Raw genomic sequence first — 12,699 nt, 5'->3', positions numbered from 1 at the left:
CCTTTGCTTGTTGTGTGTGGCCTTTTGTACTAGTCGTGTGAGTGTATCGGGGATGACAGACATGGCACTGTGACAATTGTGAAAACTACATTTTTACTAATAATAGCTAGAATTGAAAATTGAGAAGAAATGAGCTTTTCTGACGGCCAATGAAATTTTGAAACGCGAGTGACCTCCTAAAGTGTCGATATATACCCTCTTCGTTCTTCTAGGAATAGATACTTCTTTCAGAATGCTGTAGCACTTTGATCAGCATTCTTTATTATCGATACCGCCAGCTTGGGGCCCACCCCTACAAATCAACCTCTAAATGAATAAACTATCTATGTATGCAATCACGATTAATTAAATGTCTCACTGCTTCTTTTGCCTGCTTCCCTTGGGGATACGTGCAAGCCAGTAGAAGCCGACTGTCAAAACAAAATCAAACACAATGAAGCCAATAAAAACACCAATGTCTCTCCAGCGGGTGTGGTAGTCCGCATTGATGGACTTCAAGAAAGGACCGGTATCTCTCATCTTACAGTAGACACATTTGGCTGCATCCACCGTCAAATAACCACCGGCTTTTGCCATATAAGGTGCCATGTACTGTTCACACGTAAGACCTTGTGGTGGATCAAAACGCAAAAGTTCCGATTCCGAACACTCCACCCTGGAATGAGCCAATCCCACCGAGAGCACCACCGACACCAAATATGTGAATGGGTTGAAACGGTACATGAAAAGCCAGAATTTGGGCATCTGGCTCTTGGAAACCAAAACACCACAGAAGTTCAAGCAGGCTGTGAAAAGGAAGATGGAAAGGTTGGCTGCGTTCTCAGCAAGCTCAATGAAGGAAATACACAATTGGGCCATCGACGAGGTGTAGATGTAGAAAAGCACAATTGTGAACCACATAGTGGCGCCTCGTTCATTGACAGTGTTGGTTTCTGTGGCGTTGTGGTACAATCCAATAGGGTAGTACCAGCAGAAGAAGGCTGCGGTACCACAGATGATGTTCCATGGAATCTCTCCGGTTATCTGGGCACAAATAAACGCAAACCATGAAAATGTCTTGGAAGGTCTCTCTCTGGCTTCGTACAAGGATCTTTGGGCCACAAAGTGGGGAAGATACTGGTGGGAAAGCGTAATGAAGACAAGGAAGAACATGAAAACCGAAAACATCTGGTTTTGAAGGCCTTGAAGCGTTTTGTCTGCGTTGAAGAAAGCGAAACCGTTGAAGAGGGCAGTGGAAACAGCCAACACAGCTTTGGACAAGGTATAGGAAGGAGTTCTCCAGCACTGCTCAAACACTCTCTTGGTGACCAAAAGGTACTGAGACAAGTATGGCGCAGCGTAAGACTTATGTCTGTCTGGGTCATCGTCCTTTGGAATTTTGACCAACTCTTTTTCCATATCGTCAAGCTCCTTTTGAACCTCTGCGTATTCATCAGACTTGAGCCAAACGTCGTAGTAGTCCTGGTCAGCATGGGATCCAGGAGCAGCTCCAATGACCTCCAACATCCACTCAGCAGGGTTAGCGTGAGGTGGACATTTGGAGGCTCCGTACTTCTCAAAATAGTCAATAAGTGTCTGGCAGTTGTGGCCCAAGTCACCAAAATACACTGTTTGGCCTCCCTTCTGAAGAAACAAAAGACGGTCAAACTCCTTCATCAAGATAGCCGAGGGCTGGTGGATAGTACACAAGATGGCCTGGCCGTGGTCTGCCAATTTTCTGATCAACTTGCAAATAGACCATGCGGTTTCAGAGTCCAAACCGGAGGTAGGTTCGTCCAAGAACAAAAGCAATTGAGGTTTGGCAACAAGCTCCACACCAATGGTGAGTCTTTTTCTTTGTTCAACATTGAGACCTTCTCCAGGAACACCCACCACGGCATCGGCGTACCGCTCCATTTCCAAAAGCTGGATGATGTAGTCGACATAGTCGTCCTTTTCGGCTTTTGAAACCGAAGATGGCTGACGCAAGTAGGCTGAGAACTTGAGGGCTTCTCTGACGGTGGAGGTCTGCAAATGCAAGTCTTGTTGTTGAACATAACCAATGGATCTCTGGAAAGACGAGTCCAAAGCTTTTCCGTTCACCATTCTCACACCGTTAGTAATAATTCCAGACGTCAAACGCTCCGAAAGCGTATTCAACAAGGTCGTTTTTCCTGCTCCAGAAGCACCCATAAGCGCTGTGACCTGACCGGGACGAACCCAACCATCGACGTTGTTCAAAATGATTCTCTGCTCTGTTTTGATCTTCACCTCGTAACGAAGATTCCGCCAGTGGAGAATCTCGTTGGACACAGGGAGCTTAGCATCGCTCAGGCTCTGGGAATTGTCAGATTCACGAGCATCGTAGAACTTCTCATCGGGTGCAATTCTCTCGGCATTTCCTTCCTCAAGATCCTTTCTCCGTTTTTTCTCCTGCTTCAAGGCCTTGTGCTGGAAAACCAAGATTTCACCGTTTTGCATGGCTCCCTTGTTGTACTCCACCAAGGTGATGTAGACACCAAGGAAGAAGAAGGTGTATGCCAAAAGAATGCCCCAGTTTCTCCATTTGTGTGTGTTGTAGTACTCAAACGAAAGTCCAATGTAATCGTCTCCACTGACAGTAGACCGTCCAGGAATAGCACCCACAACTCCACAAACAACGCTGTTTCCACTCCGAGGGTAGTCTCCACCACGAGGCACCAAAGAAGCACAAGGAAAGTCTCTTCCGTGGAACTCGTTTGTAATTAAACTCTCAAAGGCATAGGCAACCGGATCGATGTAGTTGATCCAGCGACACCAGCCGTGCATGCTATTTGGTGGAATGACAAAACCAGTAAACACAATCAAGGTGAAAAGCAAAAGGGATGCAGGCGTCATGGCTTGTTGCAAGGAGGTGGTGGCCGAACCAATGCTTCTAAATATATGTGACATGGCCAACGTGCAAGTGAAGTTGATCAACCAGTAGAAGAAGAAGTGACCTGCGCTTTGACGAAGATGGACGACAAAGTACAAAATCAAATTGAAGCCGATGGAGGTGATGATTTTAGGCGGAAGCTCGGTGATGATGGAGGCTAGGGCATCGGCAGCAGGGCGGTACAATGCAAACTTCTTATGCTTTTCCACCACTGGTCTGGCCTCATACAAGGAAAAGACCTCAAGAAGGGAGCAGAAAGCGTTGAACAAAACGGCAAAAAACAAAACAGCCGTACGTGAGTAGAACGACTCCGTGTCGAATTTAAGATGGTTGAAGATCGTGGCGATAAGCACAGACACAATGATGTTGCACACCACATTGGACACTGTGACTGAGGGGTCTCCCTTCAAACGAAGCCAGTTTCTCTGCATGATGTACTTGACTTGCATGTCGAAGGAAACGGTGTACGACGACTTGGCTCTTGTTCTGGATGTTTGCGTTGCAAGATGGTGTTCCTTGAATCTGTGAGCTCTAGCATTGATTTCTTCTGAGGCGAGGTACTCGTCGATTTCTCCGAGAAGGGCAGCTCTTTCGGGCGATTTCTGCCATATTTCGTAGAATTCCTTGGGCGTTCTGGGAACTTTATCTTCAAAACCGTATTGTGGCTCTCTTTGGCTCGGGTTGGTCAAAGACGTGAGGAAGTCAGCGGTGGTCTGTCTCTGTGGACAATGCCAGCCCATGTTCACAAAATACTCTTTTGCACTGGCAGTGCTGCCAAAGAAAATCTGGTACCCTTCGTAAAGCAAAACCACCTTGTCGAACATGTCGTAGGTATCCTGAGAACACTGGTAGATAGCCACCAATGGGGTAGCGTTGCAAATAGTGGCCGACGCTTTCAAAGCACGAATAAACTCCATAGCTGTAGCCGAATCTAAACCTCTGGTGGAGTTATCCCAGCACTGCAAGCTAGCCTGGGAAAGATACACCTCTGCAATAGAGACTCTCTTACGCTCACCACCAGAAACACCTCTAACAAAGTCGTTGCCCACTTTTGTATTTTTCGTATGCGAGAGACCATAAGTGGCCATGGCAACCTCAGCCATGTGTCTCGAGTATTCTTCTCTGGAAATACCCATTGGCCTATTTTTCGGGGTTCGAAGCTTGGCTGCAAACTGGAGCGTATCGCCCACCAACATGTGAGGAAAATGGCTCTCCACCTCAGCACAGTACACAACGTCGCCTCTAAAGTGGTGGGACACATCGTGCTGGGAATAGCCGTCGTACAGAATGGTGGAGTTTTCGTCCACAGTCACTCCGTGGGTTTGTGTGGCCAAAGTTTTGAGAAAAGTGGAACATCCTGCTCCTGGACGGCCCAAGACGACGGTCAATTCGCCAGGACTGATCAAGCCGTCCATGGGTTTCAAGATATCGAACCGAATGGCGTCTCTGTAGGCCTTGTTGTGGCCCTTGATCCAATGCACCGCGGCTTTCCACACCACATTGGCGAATGTAGCCTGGTAGTCGGAATCTGTAGAATGGCCAAAAACGCTCATGTTCTTGTAGGCGACCCCAAGCAGGGCTGGCTTGAAGTAGTCTTCGTCCAGATCCACCAACTTCCTGAGGTTTTTCACCCAGAAACGCAGATCAAACTTTTCAGAATTGGGATCAAGACGCTCATCGGTGGATGTGACTGGATTCTCGCCATGAACCTGGGACTCGTGGCTCATGAACCGGTACAAGTTGTTTTCAGACGTCAGACCCAGGCATTGCAGTTGGATGTTTTTCGCAAGGTCCCGTATTTCTTCCTCCACGGCAGGCGTGAAGCCATTATACGTGCTCAGACTTCGGGAGGACATTTTTACAGATTTGAAAATACTACAGATAGGGCTATATACGGGGATGACCCGAGGTAGTGGCATCATCTGAGGTTTCGCAGCCAACGCCTAATGGGGACGGTGCATGCGCTATGTGCAGGACGTGATGCACGCCCCAACGTTAAAAGGCTATAGGGACCAGGGAGCAATCTGGAGTCACCCAATGGGCCCATGATCGGGAAAATGTTCTTTGGTTTTGTGGTCGATAGCGGAGATAAGAAATGGTGGGCTGGTCATAGTCGGGAGGCCGTTGGTTGCTGGGTGTTTGAAAAGGAGAACATTGAAATTTGAATCTTTTTATCATAATCGATGTCAAGTGTCCATTTGATACCGAGGAAAATCTGTAGATCAGTCACTGCTTCTATTGTTGGCAGCTCATCTGAATCGATGGTCGACTCCACAGAAAGCATGCGGCGCACTTGAAACTCCGATTTCCGTACTAACCATTTACGAACCTAAATCTGGTTTTGTGACATCGAGCAATTGCTCTTGTTTTTGGTGTAATTGTGTCACGGCCGTGAACTTTCCGTCGTTGGCGTGGCTATGTTTTGGATAACTCACACCATAAAGTTTGAGATCGGCAGATACAAGCCGAGGATGTGGAAGAGGTGACCGGTGCATCTCGGGACATCTAGGAGCCGAGGGTGTCTTTCTTTGATTTTTGTGGAAAAGTGGAAAAGTGGAAGGGGGTTTGGGGGCGTTGTTGGGTAGTGGTGTTGTGGGTGTGGTTTAGACCATGCGGCTGAACACACATTTGGAGGTTTCACGATTTGGTTGTTGTTCCGTGGATGCCAGGTTTTATTTGAGATTGTGAGAGCTTAAGTTCTTATATCAGGAGTTTTTGGCTCGAAGTGGATGTTGCCATGCTTGGTATTGTTTACAATGATGCTGGCTATTTAGGTACATTAAGCTGAAAAGTGATAATTAAATGTTCGGACTTGGTCGGGGGAAAGGCAATCAGGACTTTTACAATTAATTACTAGTCAATTGTGGTTTCATTCTTGATAGTTAGCGATTGGGTGGAAGAGGTTGTGGAGTTCTATGGGGTATAGCTGAGCCTTTAGGATTTACACCGAGATGGGTAGAATTCAAAATAAAAAATGGCGTGGAGACGAGTATTTGTGTTTCAAAATTGTGAAGTCATCTATACCCTATCTTTTTTTCTCTCATGACCTTTTGTGGAAAATGTCAATTCCATTTGAACATAGCTATAAATTGAGTCGCATAGTACATTCGCAGCCAAATATCGGAAACATCAACAACTAGTACATCAACAATTGCAAAAACGCCAACAGCTAGAAAAGTGGAAAAATTATTGAGATGTGCATCAAAGTCGACTTAAGCCACTAGCCCTTGAGATTGTCTGGTAACAACGCCTGAAGGGCATCTCCAGTAAACCTTCTACACATTCTTAGAGCTTTCCAGCCTTATGCCCAGGCAACAGATCTTGATGATGCAGCACTACTGCAACTCATGAAAGTAGCTTCTTCATTCCAAAACTTTGAAATTGCTACCTCCATCTGCTCAGTACTGGCACCATCCTACAATCAGGGTCTTTCGTAATGTTTATCGGGGGAGCAGAGCTCGCTATATATTACACTCTGGTTGGGCCAGGGTCGACCGAGCCAGAATCGAATGCAGATGCCGCTGGGCGGCGGGGGCCGTTTCAGTAACTTAACGGTAGGGGGCGTCGGCGTCAATACAGTACTGCAACTCCTGCTCCCACTTGTCACCGTTGGCCAACAACTTCTCCTTGTTGTACAACAACTCTTCACGGGTCGCCGTCGAGTACTCGACGTTAGGACTCTCGACAATGGCGTCCACAGGACAGGACTCCTGACAGTAGCCGCAGTAGATACACTTGGTCATGTCAATGTCGTACTTGTAGGTTCTTCTGGAGCCGTCGATTCTCTCCTCCGCCTCGATTGTGATGGCCTGGGCTGGGCAGATCGCCTCACACAACTTACAAGCAATGCATCTCTCCTCGCCCGAGGGGTATCTTCTCAAGGCGTGCTCACCTCTGAAACGGGGCGAAATGGGGCCCTTCTCAAAAGGATAGTAGATGGTGTATGGGGCACGGAAGAACATCTCCATACAAATGTACATTCCTCTGGCGATCTCACTGAGGAAGAAGAACTTGGTGGCTTTGGAAAGGGCCGATTCGCTCAGCTCCTCCCATGTCTTTGGTCTGGGTTGTCTGAAACCTTTAGGCCACACAGACTGAGTCGACCCACCGGTGGTCAAGTACTCTGGGCCTGCTGCTGCTGCTGGTTTGGCGAGTCTGGCCGACGTGGCAATACCACGTAACGTTGTTCTGGAAACCAACGAAAGCATGAAGAAATGTGGGTGAGTAGTTGATGTAGAGTAGTAGATTTTTTCTGAGCGTAACGAGAAAATGGGTTGCGGTGATTGGCCCTACTTGTATGCACACCGCCACTACGAGCTCTCCAGGGTCCTGAGTCAGCATACCGTTGCTGGGGCGTTGAAGATGAAGGGTTTCTTTTGAAGTCCAGAATGTTCGAATTTTGGATTCCTTTATAAATGCTGTTCGTGTGTTTGGCTTTGCTGTGCTGTTCGTCCCCACATGACTGGTGGTATATGCAGGACTCATATTATGAATCCAATCAACATTCATGAAAGTTTGAATTTCATGAATCACTTAAGGGGCGTTCTTTTGATGATTTGGAGGTTAGGAAGTGGTTGCACTAGCATTGGTTGGGTGTAGTGGTGTCTGTTGCTTAGTGTGAAGGCTGACCTACCCAAAAAGACTTATACAGTACTCGGAGTACGGAGTACCAGTGGTCGATTTGAAAAGATGGAATGCGTCAGAATAGGCTGTTTTCTTCACAAATCGACAATTCAGCAAAAAGAACAGAAGAGTGAGGATAAGTATGAAAATCCATCGTCAAGCAAGAATTATTGAGCTATCACCTTAGGGGTCTTCTGACTTCTCTCTGCCGTATGACTGCCTTTTCTTGATGTGTCTATCAATAGGAGAAATCACCAGCTTTGATTTTAATTCACTAGGTCTCATGAAGGAGCGAGATAATTCGCCAGAAGAACAAGGAAAGGTACCCTATAAAAAGCGCTTCACTCTGCTCACATTTCGATACTTCCTTTTACAGTCTATCAATATCTCCCGGAGTGTTTTGCTAATATCAGTGAAGAAGCGAAGAATTTGCTAGATTTTAGTAGACCGTCTAGACTCGAAATCGAGGTCATTCCATCGTCATCAACATGTGAAGCCTCCCAATGGCCCCATGCCCATACTGCCTGTCAGCTCATGGCTACTACTTTCGAAATTTTAAGCAGCCTAGTTGCCAGTATTCTTTAATATGTGTTCCAAAGATGCATGCCATCTCTCAAATCTCCTAATGATAGGAAAAGTAGTGAACAGTCCCGACTCCAGGAATAGCTAACTATCCTGTGTTGAAAACCACTAACTCAACGTTTGATGCCAACTTGGAATATTAAGGAAATCAAAATTGATCCCAGAAGAACACATTACGAAAAACATTCCACCAATCACCACTAGATCTCCTTTACCCGAACTTCTTCACATACGCCTCCAAACAGCACTGGTCCAGAGCAACCCAGCCACCTTGATTGACGAAAATCGGACACCCTTCCTCTCCAAAGCACCAATCCCAGAAAAACCTTCGCCAGACGGCCTGGAGTACCTAATAAGCCACCCCAGTTCGTGAGCACTGCCTCCTAAAGCAGCCAGTCGGATAAACCACCGTCAAAATCCATGCGGTATGTGGCTTCCAGTTAGTCCAAGCCGTGAGGCCAGCAGTGGCCAATCAGAGGGGGTTTTCTACGCTTCGTGAAGTCTGGAGGTTTGAAGGCTTCGAGAAGCCAATTCAACAATATCGTTCCACCACCTCGTTTCGTTACATACTAGACACACAAAAACCGTAATGTCTTTGACATCATATCCCTATCATCTAAGAACCAGGATTATCCGAGAGAACCTCCTGGAACGCCCCCATTCTTCAAACGGTGCCCCCCATTCTTCGGATGTGCCCCCAATCCAGACATTCTTCTTCGTTGTTCGGGTAAACCTCCCATTGGACTAGCACCACAAAAGCCTCGGCGGCTCCCGAGCCGAAATTGTGCAATTTTCGTTTTCACCGCCCATTGGAGCGTTTGTTATCAGCCCCTTGCAGCGCCTCACCAGATTGATCTGATAACACATGCCGAAAATGGCCCACACAATCGCACCATGGGTGCAAATGCCAAGCGATAGGATGTGTCAAGCGGGTGATCCAGCCAGGGGTACTTACAGGGGCAGAGAAATTCAGAAAAAGTGGAAAAACAAAAACCCAGATTGCAAAAACAAAATCACCCAACTCTAAGCCGTGTTTTCCAATGCAGCCTGTGATATGGTGGTTCCGAGCTCGGCCGGGCTTTGACGTTGACAGGTGTCAAGCGAAGCCACTTTTGTGCCATGGTGGAAAATTTTGAAAAATCTGAAAAACCTTGAAAAACTCCATAACAATGTCCCCTCAGCCCTACTAATACTTATTCAGCCGCCCACAGTAGCCCATCTCTGTTACCTGCACGATTTGTCAAGGCTAACCACACCATTACTAATAGTACTAACACCGCCTAAGCTAACCAGTGCGTACTGCACACAAGCCCTCCGCAACAGCATGCCTTTGTCATATGGGTCGCACTATATCTACATCTTCTTCCCCAGACCTCAAACGAAAAATCCAAAATGACCCTTGTCCAGCCGCAGGCGGAAAAACCCGACCATCTGGACGAAGCGTTCCGTAACATGCCCATAGTGTCGCCGGCGCCCACCCCGTCCGAGCCTATCACCGCATCTCCCCAGAGTCCTCCCGTGGTTCTGGAAGAAGAAAGAAGGAAGTTGCCCATCCACGATAAGTTGCCTGTGGTGCGCTGTATCGCTCGGGCCAGAATACCCACCGTCCAGGGACCCGAGATCTTCCTACATTTGTACGAAAACGACGTGGACAACAAGGAACACTTGGCCATAGTGTTTGGCGAGGATATCAGATCAAAGACGCTCTTCCAACAGAGACCAGGCGAGTCCCAGCAGGACAGAATGACACGTGGCGCCTACGTGGGCAAGTTGTTCCCTGGGCGGGACGCCGCAGACAGAGACGACAGAACGGGCCAGGAGTTGCATTTCGACAAGGACGGTCACTTGATCCGGGAGCCGGAAACGACGTTCGACGGCCAGGTGATGGCCAGAATCCACTCGGAGTGCTACACGGGCGAGACGGCGTGGTCGGCACGTTGTGACTGTGGAGAGCAGTTCAACGAGGCTGGCAGGCTTCTTGGTGAAAACGGTCACGGGTGTATCGTGTACTTGAGACAGGAGGGCCGTGGAATCGGCCTTGGCGAGAAGTTGAAGGCCTATAACCTTCAGGATTTGGGCGCCGACACTGTCCAGGCGAACTTGCTCTTGAGGCATCCTGCCGATGGAAGGCTGTTCCTGTTGGCCACGGCCATCCTTGTGGACTTAAACCTTTTGGAGATCAAACTCTTGACAAACAACCCCGACAAGATCATAGCCGTGGAGGGCATGAACAGAGACGTGAAGGTGGCCGAGAGAGTGCCCATGGTGCCTTTGGCGTGGAGAACACTGGAGGGCATCAAGTCGAAGGAGATTGAAGGCTATCTCAGTGCCAAGATCGAAAGAATGGGACACTTGCTTGAGAAGCCCATCAGGATATGAGGAGAGATAGTACATGGTTACTAAGGTGGCTAGAGTTAGCGCTTAGAAGGCACTGTTGGTCAGTTGAGCTCGACCGGTAGGTGTCTGATTCACGGGTGGTGGATACCTGGCCCGTACATGTCACGACTGAACGCAGCGTTGCTGTGGTGGATAAAAAATTGCATTTACGATAATAACGTTCGTTACAAGAGTAGAGTGGGTGGCATAGAAAAGTGCCGAGTCCAGGGGGACTGGTTTTCCTGGGCCGGTCGTCAAAATATAGTTTCAATTTACATAGGTTATGTCACAGACGTGTCGCCGGAGTTTGTAAGCTGGATCTCGAAAAGTCCTACGAAAACGCACCCAAACGTCAAACTAACATAAGCGACGGTACGTACATCAAAAGAGGGGCGGAAAAACGCAAAGGTGTGGCTTCGGAGAAAATGGCCACAATGCAGCGATCGACCGTTATGTATATTCTCCGTGGCTGCGAAATCCTTGCCACCAGGGTATAAGAAGAGCACGATTGCCACTTTTAAAAACCACCATGACTACTACAGTTTTGATTTCTGGAGCCTCCGGCTTCATTGCTGCACACACAGTTCAACAGCTTATCAAGAACGGCTACACGGTCGTTGGATCGGTGAGAAGCAAGGAAAAGGGAGAATACGTCAAGAAGCTTTCTGGGAAGCCCGAGAGCTTTTCTTACGAGATTGTGGAGGACATTGCCCAAGAGGGTGCTTTTGATGAATTCGTCAAGAAACACCAGGAAGCCACGGTCTTTTTGCATACTGCCTCGCCCTTTCACTACAATGTGACCGATGTGGAAAAAGACCTTCTCAAGCCTGCGGTCCATGGAACCAAGAACGCCTTGCTGTCGATTGCCAAGTACGGTCCAAATATCAAGAGAGTGGTTGTTACCTCCTCTTTTGCAGCCATTGCTTCTCGGGACCAGGACCTGCAAGCGGACCAGACGTTTGATGAAACCTCATGGAACAACCTCACCTGGGAAAAGGCCTTGGAGAGTCCGCTTTACGGCTACAGCGGATCGAAGGTTTTTGCAGAAAAGGCTGCGTGGGAGTTTGTCAAGGAGCAAAAGCCGGCTTTTGTTTTGTCCACGGTGAACCCTGTGCTTGTTTTCGGACCTCAGCCTACAGACGACTTTAGCACCGAAAAGCTCAACACCTCCTCTGAGGTGATCAATGCCGTTCTCAAGATCAAGAGTCCTCAGGACGAAGTGGCCCCTTACAACTCCATTGGAGTCGATGTTCGTGATGTAGCCAAAGCCCACTTAGTTGCTTTCGAAAAGGACGAGGCGAAAAACCAGCGTTTGTTCTTGACCAGTGGTCTGTTCACACAGCAGACGATTTTGGACGTTTTGCACGAGAAGTTCCCCAAACAGACGGAAAACGTGCCTGTGGGCAAGCCAGGTTCTGGCCAGGAGGATATCGACACTAAGGCCAAGAAGAACAACGACAAGACCCGGAAGATCTTGGGCTTTGAGTTGATTTCTGTCGAGCAGTCTATTGAAGATAGTGCCAGGCAGATCCTCCAGGTCGAGGGCAAGTTGGACAAGTGAGTTTTGAAATAAACAGTCTTTGAATTGAAATGTAGAGGTGCTTCTTGGAAGCTTAGTGATGGCTTGAAAAGTTTGCAGCAATTCAATATTCCGCTCCTCAAGTAACGCCGTAAATAAGCTTAAGCTTTCCATTAAGCTTTTCGGTCATCTTGCAGACCGCTGCGGTCGTGCCATGTGGTTATGCTTTAATAAGCTGGTCGGCTATGATGGACATCGTACATATCTGCACGAGACCACTAGCTTATTCGACCGATAGCGCAATCCCAAGGGTGGCGGAACATAGGGAAACAGCAAGGAGGGCGTTTTTCTAAGGATGTTTTGTTGAAGGGAATCAGGCTTTTTTATGTTCAATCTTTATCGACCGGATACACTGATGTCTCAGGTGTATCATGTGTGGCACATTAAGCCGTATTTCAGCCTCACCGTCCGTATATCACCAAAAAACCACCAAAATCCACGATAAACCTAAAAGAAGCGTCAAACCACTTGGAGCCCATTTTTCCGAACTCTCCACCACGCTTCCGCCACATCATCACCACAAATGACTCTTTTCTGTAGTACTCATTCATCAGCATTCCAAGCCAGTGCTCACAACGCCAGAGTCAAGAAAAGGACAATGAGCAACACAAGCCCGCCGTAGAGCCCCAGATTCGCAAAATCACCC

General features: G+C 47.9%; 4 protein-coding genes across 4 annotated transcripts; 2 read left to right on the top strand and 2 right to left on the bottom strand.

Annotated features, from left to right (window-relative positions):
- Window positions 1-354: 354 nt before the first annotated feature.
- C7M61_004203 (pleiotropic drug resistance family ABC transporter) lies at window positions 355-4,749 on the bottom strand (the record flags this gene model as incomplete). The annotated part of the gene is made up of 1 exon (XM_024859526.1): window positions 355-4,749. One exon carries the CDS (start codon window positions 4,747-4,749, stop codon window positions 355-357), a length of 4,395 nt encoding a protein of 1,464 aa, XP_024712195.1.
- A 1,692-nt stretch (window positions 4,750-6,441) lies between these two features.
- Window positions 6,442-7,101, bottom strand: C7M61_004202 (uncharacterized protein; the record flags this gene model as incomplete). Its single annotated transcript, XM_024859525.1, has 1 exon — window positions 6,442-7,101. The coding sequence occupies one exon, from the start codon at window positions 7,099-7,101 to the stop codon at window positions 6,442-6,444; it is 660 nt and encodes a 219-aa protein (XP_024712194.1).
- Window positions 7,102-9,490: 2,389 nt separating this feature from the next.
- RIB1 (GTP cyclohydrolase II) lies at window positions 9,491-10,477 on the top strand (the record flags this gene model as incomplete). Its single annotated transcript, XM_024859524.1, has 1 exon — window positions 9,491-10,477. The coding sequence occupies one exon, from the start codon at window positions 9,491-9,493 to the stop codon at window positions 10,475-10,477; it is 987 nt and encodes a 328-aa protein (XP_024712193.1).
- A 526-nt stretch (window positions 10,478-11,003) lies between these two features.
- Window positions 11,004-12,035, top strand: C7M61_004200 (SDR family oxidoreductase; the record flags this gene model as incomplete). The annotated part of the gene is made up of 1 exon (XM_024859523.1): window positions 11,004-12,035. The coding sequence occupies one exon, from the start codon at window positions 11,004-11,006 to the stop codon at window positions 12,033-12,035; it is 1,032 nt and encodes a 343-aa protein (XP_024712192.1).
- Window positions 12,036-12,699: the final 664 nt, after the last annotated feature.

The sequence above is a fragment of the Candidozyma pseudohaemuli genome (assembly GCF_003013735.1).
Source record: "Candidozyma pseudohaemuli strain B12108 chromosome Unknown scaffold00013, whole genome shotgun sequence".
Lineage (NCBI taxonomy): Eukaryota > Fungi > Ascomycota > Pichiomycetes > Serinales > Metschnikowiaceae > Candidozyma > Candidozyma pseudohaemuli.
The sequence above is the reverse complement of the archived record's forward strand: the minus strand, read 5'-3'. Positions and strand labels throughout refer to the sequence as shown.